Source organism: Triturus cristatus, chromosome 4_1 (assembly GCF_964204655.1).
Source record: "Triturus cristatus chromosome 4_1, aTriCri1.1, whole genome shotgun sequence".
Taxonomy (NCBI): domain Eukaryota; kingdom Metazoa; phylum Chordata; class Amphibia; order Caudata; family Salamandridae; genus Triturus; species Triturus cristatus.
In genome coordinates, this window is record NC_140585.1 from 1005361444 (window position 1) to 1005380193 (window position 18750).

The window sequence follows — 18750 nt, forward strand, 5'->3', positions numbered from 1 at the left end:
TTTCACTCTTTTGCTGTTTGAGTGCTGCATAAATACTTGACACATTGCCTCTAAGATAAGCCTTAATGCTTTGTGCCAAGCTACCAGAGGGTTAAACACAGGTTGCTTTGATCACTTTTGCACTTCACCCTGACGGGGATTGTGGCTGTTGCTTGAGAAGGGCTCCCACACCCTCAACCAACAACTCACCTTCTCACACCTTCCAATTCACATTTCAGAAGGACATTAAACCAGCCACCTCTCTCGATTAATACTTATTAACAAATTCCTTAAGTGTTTTGTTAGACTCTTACTAGCAATAACGCATCCTCCACCCTCATGGCAGCTTAATGTTGGTCTAACCCAATTGATGAAGAGCCATTTGGAGCCAAAATATAGGGTGGAACGAGAATATTTTTCCTGGAAGGTAGTCCTCTCTTGGCTCCAACATTGGCTAGAAGAGCCAGATAAATCCAGTCTTTTTCAATTAAGGAAGTATTACCCTAATTCATAGTTGATAGAGTGATAGGAAGGACAAATTCGCCTTTTAATACCAAGGTTGCATCAGAATCTCATTTAAACGAAACAGTGGTTTTAAAAGTATATTCTCCCAAACAAAGTAGTGCAGCCAAAATAGCACTTCATACTCTGGAAGTTAAAGATGGTTGAAAGTTTATATTGACCAATCTTTTCAGACAATCTGATGATCTTTTAGTGGCATATGCTGACCCACAGAAAGGACAATCACTGTGTCAGCAAAAGGTAGTTTGCTGGGTGTCTACAGCCGTAGTCTTTTGCCATAAGGAAGTAGGTCGACCTCTGCAATGCGGAGTGAGAGAACATTCGACAGTGTGTCTACATCCCCAGCCCTGTTATCTGGAGTGCCCACACTGGAAATTTTCAGTTCAGCAACTTGGAAAAACAGTCACACCTTTACTCAACTTTACTGTGTGGATCCAACAGGACAAAGAGATGTTTAAGTGGGACCAGCAGTTCTATGTCAACTATTTCAATAAAGTGGACTTCTATAACTGTTGATACCCACCAACTGCTGAGGGGTATTCAGTTTCAATTTAGTACGTGCGACTTTAGTTCAAGCATGTGACTCTATCAAAGTTCCAATATTTTAAAAGAAAAAAATGACTTACCTGTAACTGTAGTTCTCCAGTATTGATATCTTTCATAGGTTCACATATGACCTCACCCACCTCCATAGCGCAGGCACATCTACAAAGTAATTTATTTCATTTGCGTGGAAATGTGAGCTGTTGGTAGAGGTTAAGACTGTGCTGTATTCTTATTGGCTGATTTTTAGACTTTTTACAATGATCTGAATAGGCTCCTGTTATGCCCATGTTAAAGCCTTCCTGACTAAGTTCAACATTGTAAAGCTCGCTATGTGTACTGTGGGACTCCAAGTTCAACAATGGGACTGGCTGAAGCATGTGAATCAATGAATATTCATTAATTCAATCCTTTTGCTTTCTCTCATAGTGCTGGTTGGCCGTATCAATATTGATTCACAGACCATTCATCTGAAGCCCTGAGTACTCCCTTAGGCAGTAACCAGATTTTCTAAGCAGTAGCTTTGCTTAGATTCGCCATTATGACCCAGCATTGCTCAAGGTACCAGCGTGGCTACTGAACACCCGGAGTTATTTGGTTTAAATAGCCCACCTGAACGTTGTTCATTAAAATTGCTCTTGCATGGGCTAAGATGCCAAAAGACTTTTCAAACTAAATTGAAGACATTCCGTTCATGGTGTCTAACTGAGACTCTCCAACTGAGAATATTTAAACCACATAACAACTCTCCTTATTTGCTATGTCTGACTCAGTCGTCAATTAAATACAGCTCCATGAGTGTACACCTATCAGCTGTTTCATGATTCTGATGATTATCAAGGTGTTGCTCAAGGAGCCATTAAGGACGTTCTGTCCTGTTAAACTTCTGGTGATTAAATGGGAGCTTAGTACTGTTCCAAAACTGTTTGGTTCCATTCTTTGAAAAACATGAAATGTGTTTCTTGTAAAGTAGATACTCTGCAAACTTTAGTATTTATCTGGACGATAAGCAAACACAGGCCTTTTTAATTAAATGCCCATATATGACATTTTTTAAGGGCAGAGTGTTACTACAGTTCAATCCAAAGTTCTTATGAAAAGGTGCCATCAGATTTTCATCTCAATGAACAAGTGGTAATAAATAAAAATAAATAAAAAACTACGTGAGTACTACAGAAAGGTCATTACATTCCCTTGTCTTACAAAGGTAGTCCTTTCAATGGTGTTCTAACAGTGCATTTAACTAGAGGCATGGCAGCGACTGCAGTACTATATTCTTGACTTTTTCGTTGGATATCCTCAGGGCTGCGACATAAAAAAAACACACCTTAACAAGACAATTAGTGTCTGGATGGGGAAATGTTCCGAATGGTTACAGCTGTACTGTCCATTTTATTACATATGTTTACTTTTCTGCTATTTATGATTGAATATGTTTTATATAAGCATGCTTTGTAATTAGATTGCAAGCTATTCTGTTAATTCTTACATTCAGGTTACTAATCTGATTCAAATAAATAAAGGTATGAAAGAACTAATGTTGGGGAAAAATAAGTTACTTTTTTGTTAATAGAGTTCTCCAGCATTGGTATGCTTCCTAGATTCAAATGCGACCCGCCAACCTTCTTTTCTAAGGTTCACCTCTTCTCTATTTCCTTTCACACTAATGCCACCAAATCTGAAGTATGATGGCCCCAGGGGAAATTATGTTTATGGTGCTGAAAGCTGATTGGTTAAAGTTTGGGTCTTTCTCTCTGAGGTTATTTGCAGACAAAAGTAGCATCCTTTACAGGCCTCTCAGGCTTTTATTAAGGGGCACTGCTATTTGAAGGTTACTTTGGAGCTCCCAGCTCACCCACAGACATTTGTACAGGTATGATATCAATGCTGGAGACCTGCATGTACACGTAAGTAATTTACTGCTTTCTATTTTTAATTTGCGTTGCATAGAGTAAAACATGGTTTGCAGTCATCTGATTCTTTTTCTGACAGGGGATAGGTTCAGAACCTTGAGGGTTTTCATATCTTTGTAGAGTCGGACTCATCACAAACACTACTCACCCGTGAGGGTCTCATAGCTCTGGGGGTGGGTGTGCGCAGCTCCGTTGGGGTCATTCGAAGAGCCAGGTTTTGAGGTCCTTCCTGAATTGGTGCAGTGTCAGGCTCTGCGGAGGTGAAGGGGGAGTTCGTTCCAGGTCTTGGCTGCATGGTAGGAGAGGGACCTTCCACCTGCTCTGGTCCTGTAGAAGCGCGGGATGGTGGCTAGGGAGAGGTCGGCGGAGCAGAGGTTTCTCTTGGGGGCATGGAAGGAAATGCGGTCGTTGAGGTATTGTGGTCCGGTGTTGTGGAGGGCCTTGTAGACCTGCATGAGCAGTTTGAAAATTATTCTTCTCTTGACGGAGAGTCAGTGGAGTTACTTTGTCGAAAGCACTTCCGTTGCATGGATCGGATCATTTGTTCACTCCTTACCTGTCTGAATGTTAACTGTCAAATGTGCCTCAGTTAAACACCACCTACCAATGTTTCTCAGGTGACAGGGTATTGCTTTCAGATACAACTCTTTGTTTACTGGGAGCAGTTGATTGGGATGTGTAGCCCAACGGTTTTCGCAGTTCTAGCCATGTTGCCGTGTTGTGGAGTTCCATCAGCCACAAAATGGAAAAATATATATATATATTAAGTTAAGTCAAGTTGGATCCAAAATACATTTCTCAAAATATTTTTTAAATGAAGATATAAACAGAAAATAGATTTTAGTGCTTCCAAAACGTACTTAAAGTCACTAGGGTAAAGAGACAAGGTACCTGTACATCTGAAGGACCTTCAGGACCTAATATGCCAAAGAAAATCTGGGGCCGCATTATACATGATGTGCGTTTTCCTTCATTGTCTGGGTGCAGCATTAATAAGGTGCTCCCAGCGCAATGAAGGAACATGTGTCGTATTAGGTTGAGTGCGCTGCTCTCAGGGCAGCCGCAACATGTTCTTCCCTGGGGGCAGCGCAAACGTGTGAAAAACGGAGCTGCTGTTTAAAAGCTGCTCCTTGTTTTCACAGTGCAGTCTGCACCCGCCTGCACTTTTCAAGGGGATTAGAGATCCTCTTGTAGGCGGGTGCAGTCAGTGACTGCACCCACGTGCAAGGGGATGTATGGGTGTCCATAGGACCCCCTTTCTCCCTTCCAGAGGGCTGCTCTCAGAGTCCACTCTGACAATGCACCACCTTGTAGGTGGCACACTGTCAGTGCACCCACTGAGAGCTTCTTTGCCTCTGCCTGCCTCTGTAATACGACGCGGGTGCAGAGGCAAATGGATTCCCTCATTTGCATAGAGCACGCCCCCATGCAAATGAGAGAAGGCCCCCTGAAGAGAGCACTGGCGCTTTAAGTGCGCCAGCGGTATCGATATTACAGAAGGGGCTGCAGAAGCGGCTGCACAAGCGTCTGCGGCCCCACCAAAGAGCCCCGGGGGCGTCAAAGCGGGCCAAACACCCATTGTGTCCCTGGGGCACTTTGTGTAATATGGTCTCTAGTGTACTAGTTATTGTTCTCCTTGGAAAATTGCTGAGTGCTAGAAGCTTCCATTAAACTAGATCATTTCCAATTTCAACTCCTATTTCCTCCACTCTATTTCCCAGAGTTCCTTTATTTTTCATCAATGTATCTCTTTGGCTGTTTAATGTTATTAAGCTGTGAAGCCTTTCAGTTTTCCTTTCCTACTGTGATTAAAGCCTATTGTTGTTGGCTGTCCGGCAAAAACGACCATTGATAATTCCTGTTTTTAACTTTTGAATATTCTAATATGGATGCATTCAGGCAGGCACTTTGAGGGAATAGTAATGAAGTCTCTTGCAGTACTGAATAGCCTTGTAGGTTAAACATGTCTTCGGGTTGGGACTTTAAGAGACAGTCGAATAAAGCCAGTAAATATATTGCAGGTAAAGTGAAACTGTTGTCTCAGTGTAAAATATAGAGCCATGTCTCATATTTACTTCGTTTTCTACCAGCTCCCCCTCAAAAACCCATCAGGACTTCTCTGCCTCCCATTACTGATAGACCTTGAAGCACTAACTGACAACAGAGTCTTTGTTGTTGACATGCTCGATGTTTAGAAGCTGTTTGCCACCTAGAAAGTGGTTGTTATAATTTGAGGCTTTGACATATAGGTAGGTGTTCTTCATCAAAAAGATCTTTGCTGTTGAGGAACACCTTTTATTGTCCCTACTGAAGCTGAAATAAGAATGCAAATCAACCTGTTATCTTGACATCTTTTGGGTTTAAAATGAAATGCTTCTAAAAAATCTACAACTTGCTAGCCCAACATAAGCTAGGTTACCAGTGAGTTCAAACTTCTTAATTGCAACAGGAACATTCTCATTACAGATAGTTAAACCCCTGGGGAAGAGACAAGGGATTGGAAAATACTCAGTTTACCCTAATGTTTGCCTTCTTCCCCCTGTTTGACACTGGGGTGTGGGTAGGAAAGGCTATCTTATTTCTTCCATGTTTGATGGAACAACACCAAGAAATTCTATCACATGGCATTATCTTTTACACTGTTTTATTTGCATTGCCTTTGTCAGGAGATTGGGCATCTAGTGAATGACCATCAGAACAACCTACTGCACCATCTCAAATGCCTGTGCCCGTTTATGTACTGGTTTATTTGCAGGCACTAGTGCGTCCCCTATGGCAAGTTCTAGCATTTTCTTTTTTATTCCCTAACCTATTCTACACAATACAAATGTAAAATGTTGCTAAAAGATGCATTACTATCTAAATCCATACAAACCCACTTACAGTGGTCTATGCTATATATTAATTTTTTGATTCAGGTCCTCTTCACTTAAGTCATTCAGAAGCCTCTTTGTTCTGCAGGTGGAGCCTCTGCAAACTTTGTAATTGGAAAAACTGCTTGCTGGCAGGTCATCTGCTGCAAGACCATGATTTCCACAGTGTTGCAAGGTTGACCCTAGTTAGGGTGGACCTTCCAATCCTTTGCAAGCCTGTTTTTTTCCTGTTCATGACTGAATAGAGGCATGGCAGTTGCAAATAGTAAAAAAGTAGCAATATTCCACATTCACTAGGAGTGCCTCAAGGGCATTGCCTTTTTTAGCTTTTCAGAAACACACCACGTCTTTTTGTTTGTTTCTGAATAAGAAAATCCAGCCAGGCCACCGTGACATGGTGTGCTGACCAGCAATGCATTCCCACCAAAGGTGATCCTTGCTTGTGGGAAGGAGCATTTTCAGAAACCTTTTGACAGGTAAAAGAACTCTAAATTTGGCAGTTGTTCACCATGGAGCTACTGGTGGCGAGGCCTCTTGACTGAGTGATTTGGCAGCCTTCTTAGCAGATTCTAAAAACAAACTGAGATCTTATGGTTGACTGCATCAAAATCAGCCAACATGTCAAAAGAGCTGGGGCACTGCATTTTTGTACCATCCTAAATTAATCAAGGATCTAAAGTAGCACTGATTTCATACCATGATGGGTTACTAGCCAACATGAACACGTTACAGGAAGTGAAGACGTTCAGTATAGTTCCAAATATGAATAGCCACTGCATTCCACAATTTAAACAGAAGCCTGAAGGTGGAAACTATGCAAGAGAACGATGGGGTGCAAGATCGATTGTTAATTAAAGGATTTCCCGCAGCCCTCTCCATTGCCATTGGTAGCACCCAGTTAGAAAATAACATCTTCAGTAGATTATAATAAGCAAGAGGCTATGGTATCTTAGAATCCATTAAAGAAAATTCCATAGAGGATCCAGACAGTACCAAGCTATCAAGCAAACAATTGTGCACATACTCAGATGTAATGGGACCAAATGGTGAAAGGCTAGTACCGAAAGGAGTTAAAGGACTAGTTAGTAGCAGATGTGGAAGTTAAATCATCATCTTTCCTGGCGGAGTTACCCCTCTGCTCTTTGGATATGTGGCAGGGCAGTGAATTTCATACAATTTCCTACATGTAGTGAGCTCAACATTGTGAAAATATTAAAATTGAAGGGTAGATGATAAATTCCCCATTTTTGTTACATTTACTGTTATTGGTCTCTTCTCAATAGGGTCTTAATATTATATTTTGGCAAGGGTGTAATGTAAAATGTAAATGCAAATGTGATGGCAATAGTAAAAATATAAAAGTTAATATACATAGAAGGGCCATTTGCTTTGTGGTCTTACTCCCTATTCAACAAATATTTGTGTTTATTTAAAAAAAAAAAGAAAGAAAATCGACAATTTTGTGCAGTAAAGATCCAGGTGATATACCAGGAAGGATTTGTGGGGGGTGTTGGAAGTGGATTGTGAGGGGTGTTCTGCAATTACCTTACTTAAATAGGGTACATTCTTGTGAATCAGGTAGTGTGCACTTGATGAAGATTATGAGCTCAGAATGTTCCAGAAAATCTTTCCAATGCGCCTCCTTCCCTAGGGCCTTTTGTGAATGATTGTAGAGAGCTCTTGGATTTCCAGTCTGAGGGAGAGTGTTTGAATGAGAGTGACATCGTTACTGAAGGGTAGGAATGAACTGGACAGCCAAGGTTGAGGATGGTGATGTGGTCATGATTTTTTGAGAGTAGTGTGTGGAAAGGAATGTAATGTTAATTCTCTCAATGAGAAATGAAGGTTACAGTTATGTGTCTTATACTCCTTGATTTTATTTGTGTAAAGTTATTTGTAAAGATTAATTTAATTGTTTTATGCATGGAAAAGAATGCAGGGAGCCAGCCGACCAGGCAGCAGAGGTAGAGATAGGGAGTAGGGGGTGGCTGTGCGTGCAGTATTGTGGGTGTTATGGAAGAGGAGGATTAGATACATTTGTTATTTGCTAAGGTAAGTATGGAGGAGCAGAGGGCCATTGGTGATGGATATCCGTGAAGCAGGTGTAACCTTGGAATGAATTTGAAGAGTAACGGATAGCAAGCAGAAGATTTCAATGCCCTCTTCATAAATTTGCAAGTATACACATATATGTTTATGCATATATGAAAGTGTATTATGTTCTATTCCATCTGTAGGTAACAACAGTTACTCTTGAAGATTTGCCAGGTTGCAGCCTTTCCACATTATCAGAGTGTGCAAAGCTTCAGTCTTTGACCATGAGACGTTGTGGACTAACTGCGTTGGAAGGACTCCATAAATGCAGTGATCTTAAGTACATAGATGTACAGGTAGAGTATACAATGCATTGTAGTTTCTGCTGGAAGTTGTTCTTATTGATGAACCTTGTAGTGATTTTAATTAGTTCCTCACAACACCAATGAGCTTTTACACATCTAACGATATGTGGCTATTGTTGCTAATTTCCAATGCTGATATTTTCTTGCTGATATTTTCTGGGTGCCTGTCAGATTAATCCAGCTTTTGTCCTGCTATGTCTTCCTTTTCATTTAGTTTCTCATTAGTTGATGTGATACCAGAGAATAGAGTCATGTGGAGCCAATTGCTCCATGTGATGCGTCCCAGATCTTTCATTCATATGTAGGAAATACTGAGCCTTCTCACTGTACCAAAGTGATGGTATAGGACTGCAAAGGTCTACACACTGAGGGTTTCGGACACTAACAGTTAATGGTTCTGAAGACAGTAAGGTTATGTGCCCAATACTCTGCTTAGTATGTCTCAACTTATTCTTTTTATGTCTGGTTGCTGACATCCTTAACTACATGGCAAAATCTCATGTCACCACTACAAGCCACATACAACAAACAAAATATACTTACAAATTCAGGAATGGGCTGGAAGCTATTTCGCGGGGGGCAAAGATGGTGGCCGTGACCTCGGCTGTGTGAGGCAGCGTTTGCTCCGCTGGACCACAACAGACCTTGAATTAAGGCTTTGCAGTGCTATTACACCGCAATTTGAAGACAAATTCAAAGATTAACGAAATGTGTTAATGACCCCCGTTTGCACTTGGCTCTCCACCAGACTTGATTTCACTTTGAAACTGAACGGGCTCGGGCGGATTATCGGCGGACTATCTAACGATTAACTCCTCGTCTTTCCTGACCGGCGTCTCAGGTGCAGCTCCTCCCCTCTAAGCCCAGTGTTTTCTCCTACCTTTCTTCCTGCCCTCGAGGATGCCACCGAAAGCTCCACCGAAAGCTCTTTCTAAGGCGGCGGCTGCTGCTTTGAAGACCCGCAATTCTGTCCGCAACATGCAGGATATTGATTCGAAGGGCTCTGGGTCTGTGTATTCAAAAACTCGAATACAAAATCTGGACAAGTCCTCCCCCTTGAACGCCGCAGCTGCTGCCCCTCTGTCTCCGATGCCTGTCAGGCGAAAAACGCTATCGGATATTTTCAACAAACTTGGTGCAAGAGAGAAGGCTCTGAATCTGAATCCAGCTGCCAGTATGTTCCCTGTTGCTTCGCCGGATACTACCCCGATTGTCAATGGTAAGGAGGGGGGAAATCTACATACACCTAATGACTCTGTGATTCCCTCTTCTATGCTAACTGTGCAGGACTCATTAAAGTCCGCTCAAGAGGAAATACTCCGGGCCCCTGATTCTTTCAATGCTGTATCTCCTCCGACGCATTGCATTCTGGGTAACGTAGTTCAACCCTCTGATATATCCAAGCCTGGTATCTTGGAGTTGCCCGTTGATCGACCTTGTAATGCTAGGTGGTCCGAGGTTAGTGAGTCCACAGAAAAGTTTTATTCTGTCTCCGATCACTCCGGGTCTGGGGAGGAGGACGACCCTGATTTCCAATGGTCTGATAATGATAGTGACGCGATCGATTGGCGACCCAGTAAGGCTCCAAGGGACAAGACGGCAGACACGGTACGCAAGGCACCTGGATCTAAGGCATCCCTCCAGCATATTGTAAAAAATTCACAGAATGACTCTCGAGAAGATCATTCCCAACTCGACCTGCAGGAAACCCCAGGCAATACTGGAGGGGACTCATTTGACTTCCCTGAAGAAATCTCTTTGGCGACAATCTATCGTACCATAATGATGCATAGAGAGGCCACTAGACAAGAAAATATCCGTACCCAAGGGGTCTGCCGCAAAATGCAAAACTCTTTGCGCCGTGTCATCAAGTCTTCTGTTGAGACTGTCGCAAGGGTCGCGGAAGCTGAAGAAAGAATTTCAGCTTTAGAAGACGCCGTCGCAATACAGAAAGATCTAACCACAGAGGTCAAAGAACAACGTAAGGACATCTTATGGAAACTTTCCGATCTCGAGAACCGAGCTCGAAGAAATAACCTGCGCGTCCTGGGGATCGAGGAGAATAAGGAGGGAAATGACGCTCGAAAATTTATGGTTGAACTTTTTTCAGATGCCTTTCCTGAGCTTACCCAGTGGGACTGGAATCTTCAGATACAGAGAGCGCATCGATTTCCATTCACTAGGAAAAAACAGTCCTCTTCCAATGCTGATAACCTATATCCCCGAGCTATCCTGGTTTCCTTCAACAACTTCCTAGCCCGAGAATCCATATTTGATCTAGCCAGGCCCAATAAAAAGAGGTTTGCCAAGGGCTGTCAATTTTTTGTCCGCCCAGACCTCTGTGCAGAGACAGTTGATCGTCGCTGGCACTTACGTCAGTTAATTTCTATGTTTCAGGTGAAGGGAGCCCAGGTGTTTTTGCTTTTTCCGGCAAAATTGAAAGTGATCTTTAACGGTCAGACAAGGTTCTTCTTGTCGGAGATACCCGCTAAGGAATTCCTTGATTCAATCTAGTTAAATTCCCTACGTTTTTGTTCTCTTCCTTATTTTTTTCATATCCTGCTCCTTAGCCTTTGGGGAATGATCCTGTTTGTGGTTATGTATCCTTGAAAAAATCTATGTTACTTAGGATCTCAGGACCTTCCCTTCCCTTCTCTTTTTTTTTTATTTTTTTTAAGGAAACTGCTGGTCCAGCGGAGTGTGGGGTGACGCTTACTCAACCATCACAAGGACCTTGGTCCTGTGCTCCAAATGGGGGGAGAGGGGTAGGGGGGGACAACGGGTGGGTGGGTGGGTTCACAGGGTGTGGGGTGGGTGACAGGGTGGGGGCACTGGGTGGTGTTGTGGTGGTGGGTGGAAGAGGTGATCGGAATTATTGACACTAAACTCAGTAGAATGATTACACATGCATTTAAGATGTTGGTTATTTGTCCATTCTTCAAGACGAACAGTAGGAATACACTCCATAAATCTCTAAAGTATTGGTCAGACATATCTCTTTTTTTAATAATCAATGGCAGGCCCTAGATTGACGTGTGCAACTTGGAATATTTGTGGATTGAATGACCCCAAGAAACGTAGGCTCTTCTATAAGATTCTACAGGTGATGCAAGTGGACCTAATCTGCCTCCAGGAAACACATATCCCCTGGGGTAGACGCCACCATCTTAGATTTTCGGGTTACGACTTAGTGGCCTCCACCCGACAAATTTCTACCATCAGGGGTGTAGCTATTATTTTAAAAGCTCGGGTCGGGCAGGTTAAAAGGATTAAGCAGGATAATTCAGGTAGATGGCTAATCGTTGAATTGTTGGTTAACAAACGTCTGCTCTCTGTATGCTCGATTTATGCATCTAATTTAGATGACCCACAGGTCCTGATGGATTTTTTTTTTTTTTTTTTTTTTAAACCTTTATTACAGAATGCAAAAGATATACAAAGATGGGCCTACAACCTTCAGGCCGGCCGCTAGCAAACAGTGAGAACGTAAAATACAATCATTAAACACAAGCGGCAAGTGATAAAGGTCCCAGAAGTCGAGGGAAACGTTGGCGGCCACACCGGTCGGACCCCCCAAATGACGGTTCCATTTTTTATAAGAAACCACAAACAAATCCACAAGGCAGCAAAAGTCAAAGCAGCATTATGAGCTCCCCTGGGGAGGACCCTACCGATCCACAGGAATAGGGGGGGGGGGACAGGCCGGGACAGAAACAAAGTAGACACAATGCCCAGAACCAAGGTGACAAGCAGACTAGGGAGACTGGGCCACTGCCACGTCTGGCGTCAGCGGCGGGGTACAAATCCCGCCACGATAGGAGTTCCAGGGGCCCCACACCTTCACCCATTTCCCAGGCTTACCTCTCGCCACATACACTACCTTCTCCCGAAACATACACCAATCCATGTTGTCCTTCCACACCGAAACCGTTGGTGACCTCTGGGAGCCCCACAATTGTGCTATGTCACGCTTGGCCACCATATATCCCAGAGTCACCCACCACGTCTGCGGCACCGTATAATCAGTCGGCTCCCACACATTTAGCAGACATCTCCTAGCCTCGGGAAACATCGCCACATGCGTGACCGCTTGCAACACCGCATGTACACCACACCAGAATCGCGCCACCTCCGGACATTCCCACAAAATATGGATAAAGGTCCCTAACAAACCACACCCACGCTTACACAGTCCATCCACGGCATATCCCATACGCATCAGACCCGGCCCCGAAACATAGACCCTGTGGAGTATTTTGAGCTGGACGAAGCGAAGGCGGGCCGGTATGGCCACCTCTTTCGGGGAGGCCACCGCAGACACTCAGTCCTCGTCATCCAGCTCCAAGCCATCGGCGACCCATGCCTCACGAAGGCCAGTCAGCAGTCCGGAGCGATCGTTGATGAGCTTTTTATAAATCAATGAGATAGTGCCATCCGGTACATGCCCATCTAGCACTCTATCTTCCAGAGGGGAGCACTCCGGTATGGAGGCAACATCCGGGAATACAGAACACAGCGCGTGACGAACCTGTACATATCGGAAGTACTCCCTGTCCTGCAACTGGAATTCCTTCTGCAGCACATCGAACGTTTTGAATCCCCCCCTCGTCCAGAGATCGCCCACCCTGCTGATGCCTATCATGTCCCACTTCTCAAAGCCTTTCGAGGTCCACAAGCAGCCCAGTCGCTCAGATGCATACAGTGGCGTCGCCCGGGTCAACCGATCCTTCCACCCCATAGCCAAGTTTGCCGCGTGCCACACCCATACCGCGACCCGCGTAGGGCCCGTCAAACGTGCGTCGAGCGATGTAGAGTAAAGCGCACGATTATAGTCACCACCCGGCAGTAACAGTTTGTCCATTTCAAAAGCCGGGTTAAGGGCGGGCCCATAAAGGCCGTGGTTTATCGCAGCCAGCTGGGAGGCCCAGTAATACCGTTTGATGTCTGGGAGGGCGACCCCCCCGTCATACCACGGGAGCGTCAGCTTCGCGAGGGCGATACGCGGCCTCCCATCCCAAAACCGGTGGCGCTGCAGACCCTCCACCTCCCGAAAGTAGCGCGCCGGGACGACGTCCATCGTGTTTTGTAAAGCGTATAAGAAACGTGGCAACGACATCATCTTAAACAGTGCCGCACGGCCGAGCGGCGAGAGCGGCAAGCGCCTCCAACGCGCCACATCCTCCTTCAAGCGCTGGAGGGGGGGGAGTAAGTTCTGTTTATATCGGGCCGCAGCGTCCAGGGTAATAAAGATACCCAGATACTTAAATCCCTGTGGAGCAACCTGGATAGGACAACCCCGCGGAAGGATAGGAGCCTCCCCAGAGAGGACATACACACAGGATTTAGCCCAGTTGATAACTAAGCCGGAGTTGCGGCCGAATGAACGCAACACATCCACTAAAACAATCAGTGATTTGCGCGGGGAAGCAAGGTACAAAAGAATATCGTCCGCGTAAAGGGATACGCGATCCTCATACTCGGGGGTCCATCGGAGACCACGAATCAAAGGGTGCCACCGCAGCCACTCCGCCAGGGGCTCCAAGGCAAGCGCAAAAAGGAGCGGCGACAGCGGGCAGCCCTGCCGCGTGCCCCTGCCCAGCTCAAACGGCGCCGATACTCTGCCATTCACCGCCACCTGCGCCAGCGGTCCGGAATACAACAGTTTCACCCAGCCAATGAATCCCGGGCCAAACCCAAACTTAGCCAGCGTCGCCCAAATATATGGCTACTCAAGCGTGTCGAACGCCATAGTGGCGTCCAAGGACGCCAAAATGGCTGGTTCACGTATGAACGGGACCCTCGCGAGCACCCCGTGCAGACGCCGCAAGTTAAGCGCGGTGTTGCGATGAGGGATAAAGCCGGACTGGTCCTGGTGGATCAGATCGCACACCACGCCAACCAGCCTATTAGCCAGCACCTTGGCGAAAATTTTCGGCTCCGCATTCAACAGCGAAATGGGTCTGTAAGACGTGACCCGATCCCACGGCCTCCCCTCCTTATCAATAACCACAATAGTGGCAAGACGCTGGTCCAGCGGGAGGGAACCCGCCGACCGGGCCGCGAGGAACATAGCGCGGAGATGCGGAGCCAGCGTATCCGGTCGTAATTTGTACAATTCAATGGGAAGGCCATTAGGACCCATGGCCTTGCCCGAGGCGACCGAACGTATGGCGAGGGCAATCTCCTCAGATGTCGGGGCCGCGTCCAACGACAATTTATCCTCCTCCGAAAGGGAAGGCAGCGCAATGTCTTTAAGCAGGTCATGGGAATCCTCTTCCGAGCGGGAAGATACCGGGGAATACACCCCACGGAAATACTCAGCGAAACATTCAACAATTTCCTCCGGCTCAGTGACACACACACCATCCAGTCTCTCAATCGACGGGACAACTCGACTCGCTCTCTCCTTTTTATCCAGCCACGCAATCAATTTACCAGCCTTATCACCCACATCATACAGCCGCCCCTGTTGCTCTCTACTCAGGCCCCTGGCTGCCTCCGTGACTAGGGCCTTGTAGTCCGCCTGTTTGAGTCGGAGAGCATGCAGTTTATCATCCGTTACCCCACACTCCAGATTACCCTCCAACTCAGTTATCTCAGATTCGATACAGGTCACCTCCTCCCGCTCGCGCCTCCGGGAATGGGAAATGAGGGACAGGGCCTCTCCCCGGAGTACCGTCTTAAACGCCTCCCACAAAGAAACCGCAGACGACACAGACCCCACATTGTCTTCAAAATATCGCTCAAGAGATTTAACCAAATCAGCGCGAATTGTGGGGTCACGCAGGTACCAGGAATTAATCGGGACCACCCTCCCCTCCCCCCTCGGGACAATGTCGAAGTACAACAGGAGCGGGGAGTGATCTGAAATACCCCGAGCCAGATGTCGTACCTCCCCGACCCTCCCTGCCTGTGCTGCTGGCATCAGAACATAATCAAGCCTCGAAAGACTACCATGAGCCCCGGAATGAAAGGTGTATTGTATCTGCGTAGGGTGTTTCAGCCGCCAACAATCCACCAGCCCCAGGGTATCCAAGAAGCCAGATAACCAAGCTTGGGTACGGGAGAGATCCCTGGGAGGGTGACGATCCTCAGTTCCGGAAATTACAGCGTTAAAATCCCCCCCAACCACTAGAATCCCCTCCGGCAGGCCAAGAAGAAGGCGCCCCAAATCTGCAAAAGTAGTTGTCTGCAACCCTGGCGGGACATAAACAGAAACCAAAACAATCACTTTACCCTCCAATCTACCCACCAGAGCCGTGTATCGTCCCCTATCATCATGGAGCACTTCATCAACCTCCAACGGGAGCGAGGTTTTAACCATAATACCCACACCCCTCGAACCAGATGTGAAGCCCGAGTGGGCTGCAAGGCGATAGTCCCGTCTGTTCATGGCACGAAAGGAGTTTCCAATGAGGTGTGTTTCCTGCAGAAATACTATATCGGGTGAAATTCGTTTTAAGAACTGCAGGACCACTCCCCGTTTTATCCTGTCCCCCAGTCCATTGACATTCCAAGACAAAAGGCTCAGTCCCCTACCCCCCATCATAGCCAAAACCGATCAATCTCCCCCCAGAGAGCACTTTAGCGATAGCACAACAATACTTCTGCCTTGTGGTACAAATAAACAATACCCAACCCCAACCCAACATCCCAAACAAAACTCCCCCCTCCCTGCACCCCTGCATGAGCCCAAATAGCCCCCCCAACTTGCAGTGTGCCTGTCGCCCCTGTGTAAACTAAACTACAAAGACCCCCTAGAGGAGGAAAGAGAACCCCCTCGAGACACAGCACCACCTCCAACGGAGGGGAAACAAGACACAACGGTCAAGAAACCCTAAGCCTGGCCGAAAGGTGGCATCATCAGGAATGAGCCCCAGTGTCAATGCCTCATACCCGGTCCGGTGGGCACTCTCCTCCCGCCGCCCCCATCCCATCCCGATCATGTCCCCCAGACAAAGTGTCCAACCAGTCCCCGGCCACCTCGGGACGGTCAAAAAAGTGAGTGCGACCATCAGCCTCCACACGCAGCCTGGCCGGGAAAAGCATGGCGTTTTTTAAGTTCATGTCTCGAAGCCGCCGCTTAACGCCCATGAAACTCAGTCTCTGCTTCTGGACCGCCTGCGTGAAATCAGGATAAAAGTTCACCTCCATGTTCTCCAGCTTAAGCGGCCCTTGCAGTCTGGAAGCTTGCAAAATCGCATCCCTATCCCGAAAGTTGAAGATACGGGCAATAAGAGGCCGCGGAGGAGCTCCGACCTTCGGTCTGCCGCCAGGAACTCTATGGGCCCTCTCCACCGCGAAGAATTTACTCAGTCCTCGAGGCTGGAGATGGGTAGAAATCAGGTCCTCCACAAAGAGATCCGCCGCCGAGTCCTCCCATCCCTCGGGCACTCCGATGATGCGAATGTTATTCCTCCGGGCCCTGCTCTCGGAGTCCTCCAGGCGCAGATCCGTGAGCGCACTTGCCTGCCGGAGCCGGCGCACCTCCGTCTGAAGGGCCGCGACCTCAGTCGTGAGGCCTGACGCGGTATGGGCCAAGGAGTCAACCCGGTCATTTGTCTTAGATAGATCTGCTCTAACAAGGTTGACATCGATGAGGACCGCATCGAGTTTGTGCGCCAAGGTGTCGAATTGTTGGCCTACTGAGGTCTTCATCTCAGCAATGGCGCCCATGACGTCCTGCAAAGTCAGATCCATAGGCAAATCCGGGGCATCCGGGGGACACTCGGAAGACTTGTGCAATCCGCCGGGAGACCCCTTCGGGAGGGTGTAGCGATCCATAATGTTGACTTGAGGTGCGGTGCCACGCCGGGTCGATTTGGCCTTCAGCCGATCTCCATCCTGCTTCGTGGCCATCGTCGCGTATGTCGCACCCCCGCCAGTCACGCAGTGGAGAGCAAGCAATCAAGGCCGTGAGCCCCGGGGGTCACCTCAGGAAGGCGGAGCGGGTCCCCGCAGGCAGGGTCCCCCAGCGAGGCCACCACCACACAAAGAAGCGCCGTAGTCCCACTCGCGATGACGGCAAGGGGACTCAAAAGCGAAAGTGAAAGTGTGGGGTACGCGACTCGCCAGGCCCAGCCCGCAGTTGTTATTCACTTCGCCACTGGGTCACCCCCAAACTCGAGTCCGGGGTCAGGAGAGAAGAAGGCCGCAAACTTCAGTCGATGCTCACCCCGGCCCCCGGGGTCCGATTCAGAAACAGAAAACGGGTACCACCTCGGCTCAGGTTCACCGACACAGTCCCCTCAACCGATTCAGGATGAAGACAGGATAAACGTAGGAGGTTGCAGAGGTCCTCGGGAGCCTCGCACCTACGCGGCCATCTTGGTTGCGCGCTAGGCTCCTCCCCCCCTGATGGATTTAAATGTAGAATTAGCTATGTGGCCACACCCATTAATCTTTTGTGGAGATTTTAATATTAACATTCCTAGTCAGTTAGATATTATAAAGCATAGTGCTTATGTCGGGCGGAAACCCCAGGTTTATAAAGCACTCCGTACTTTACTTTCTGAACATGGACTGGCAGACTTATGGCATGTTAATCATCCAACTCACGATGGGTTTACTTTCTACTCAATACCTCACCAAAAGTTGGTCCGCATTGAGTTTGTTTTTATGTCTCCTGAAGTTATGGGGTCTACTAAGCTTCAAACTAATCCTCAGACCATATCGGATCATAATCCCATCGTTTTTAGCTTTCCATGGGATCGTTTAGCTAATCAAATTAGATTATGGACCTTCGATAGGAAGCTATTGTCTGATAAATTATATCAGGAACGGATGTCGGTTTGGATCCCAGAGTTCTTCGAAATTAACAGCCCTACTGCACCGGTTGGCATAGTCTGGGATACCTTCAAAGCTGCCTTGCGCGGCGAAACTAAGAGAATTGCATCCTATCGTTGGCAAACAGAACAGCAGACTCTTAAAAGTAGAGTAACAGCACTCCAACAAGCAGAGTTGGATCTGAGCACTAACATTCTCAGGGGTGAGGACATAACAACCAGTCAGAAATCGGTTGCTCTGGCTAAGGCTAATCTTTTGGATCCTCTCTATGAGGACATAGCAGCCAAGTATTTTCAATTTCGATCTTCGATGTATGAGGTGGGTGAAGCTGCTGGAAAGGTCTTAACAAAACGTTTACAACAAAGGGCAATAGCCAGTCAAATTCTCAGGGTCAAGGATCAGTCCGGCATAATTCAAGATTCACCCAGGGGTGTTGTTAATACCTTTGTTGAGTTCTACTCAATGTTATACACTGAGGAGGTAAACATAATCGAGCACCAACAAATCCAGCTGGAGCAATTTCTTAAATCCCTCGACACCCAGAAGGTCACTTCTGATCAGAACCTAACTCTTGCAGAACCTATCAGCTGGGAAGAAATTGAGGCAGCCATAAAATCTCTTTCTACTGGCAAAGCAGCCGGGCCTGATCTCATTCACCTTGAATTCTATAAGACCTTTTCACACTTATTGAAGCGGCAGCTACTAGAAGTTTTTCAACTTGCCCAGACGGGGGCC

General features: G+C 46.8%; 1 protein-coding gene across 1 annotated transcript in view; it reads left to right on the top strand.

The window, feature by feature from the left end:
* The window catches only part of LRRIQ1 (leucine rich repeats and IQ motif containing 1), a 1142626-nt gene that overhangs the window by 250758 nt on the left and 873118 nt on the right, over positions 1–18750 (top strand). The window contains exon 8 of the mRNA XM_085653925.1: positions 8068–8220. Within this exon, the coding sequence (XP_085510051.1) occupies positions 8068–8220 (153 nt within the window). The remainder of the gene's footprint in view (positions 1–8067; positions 8221–18750) is intronic.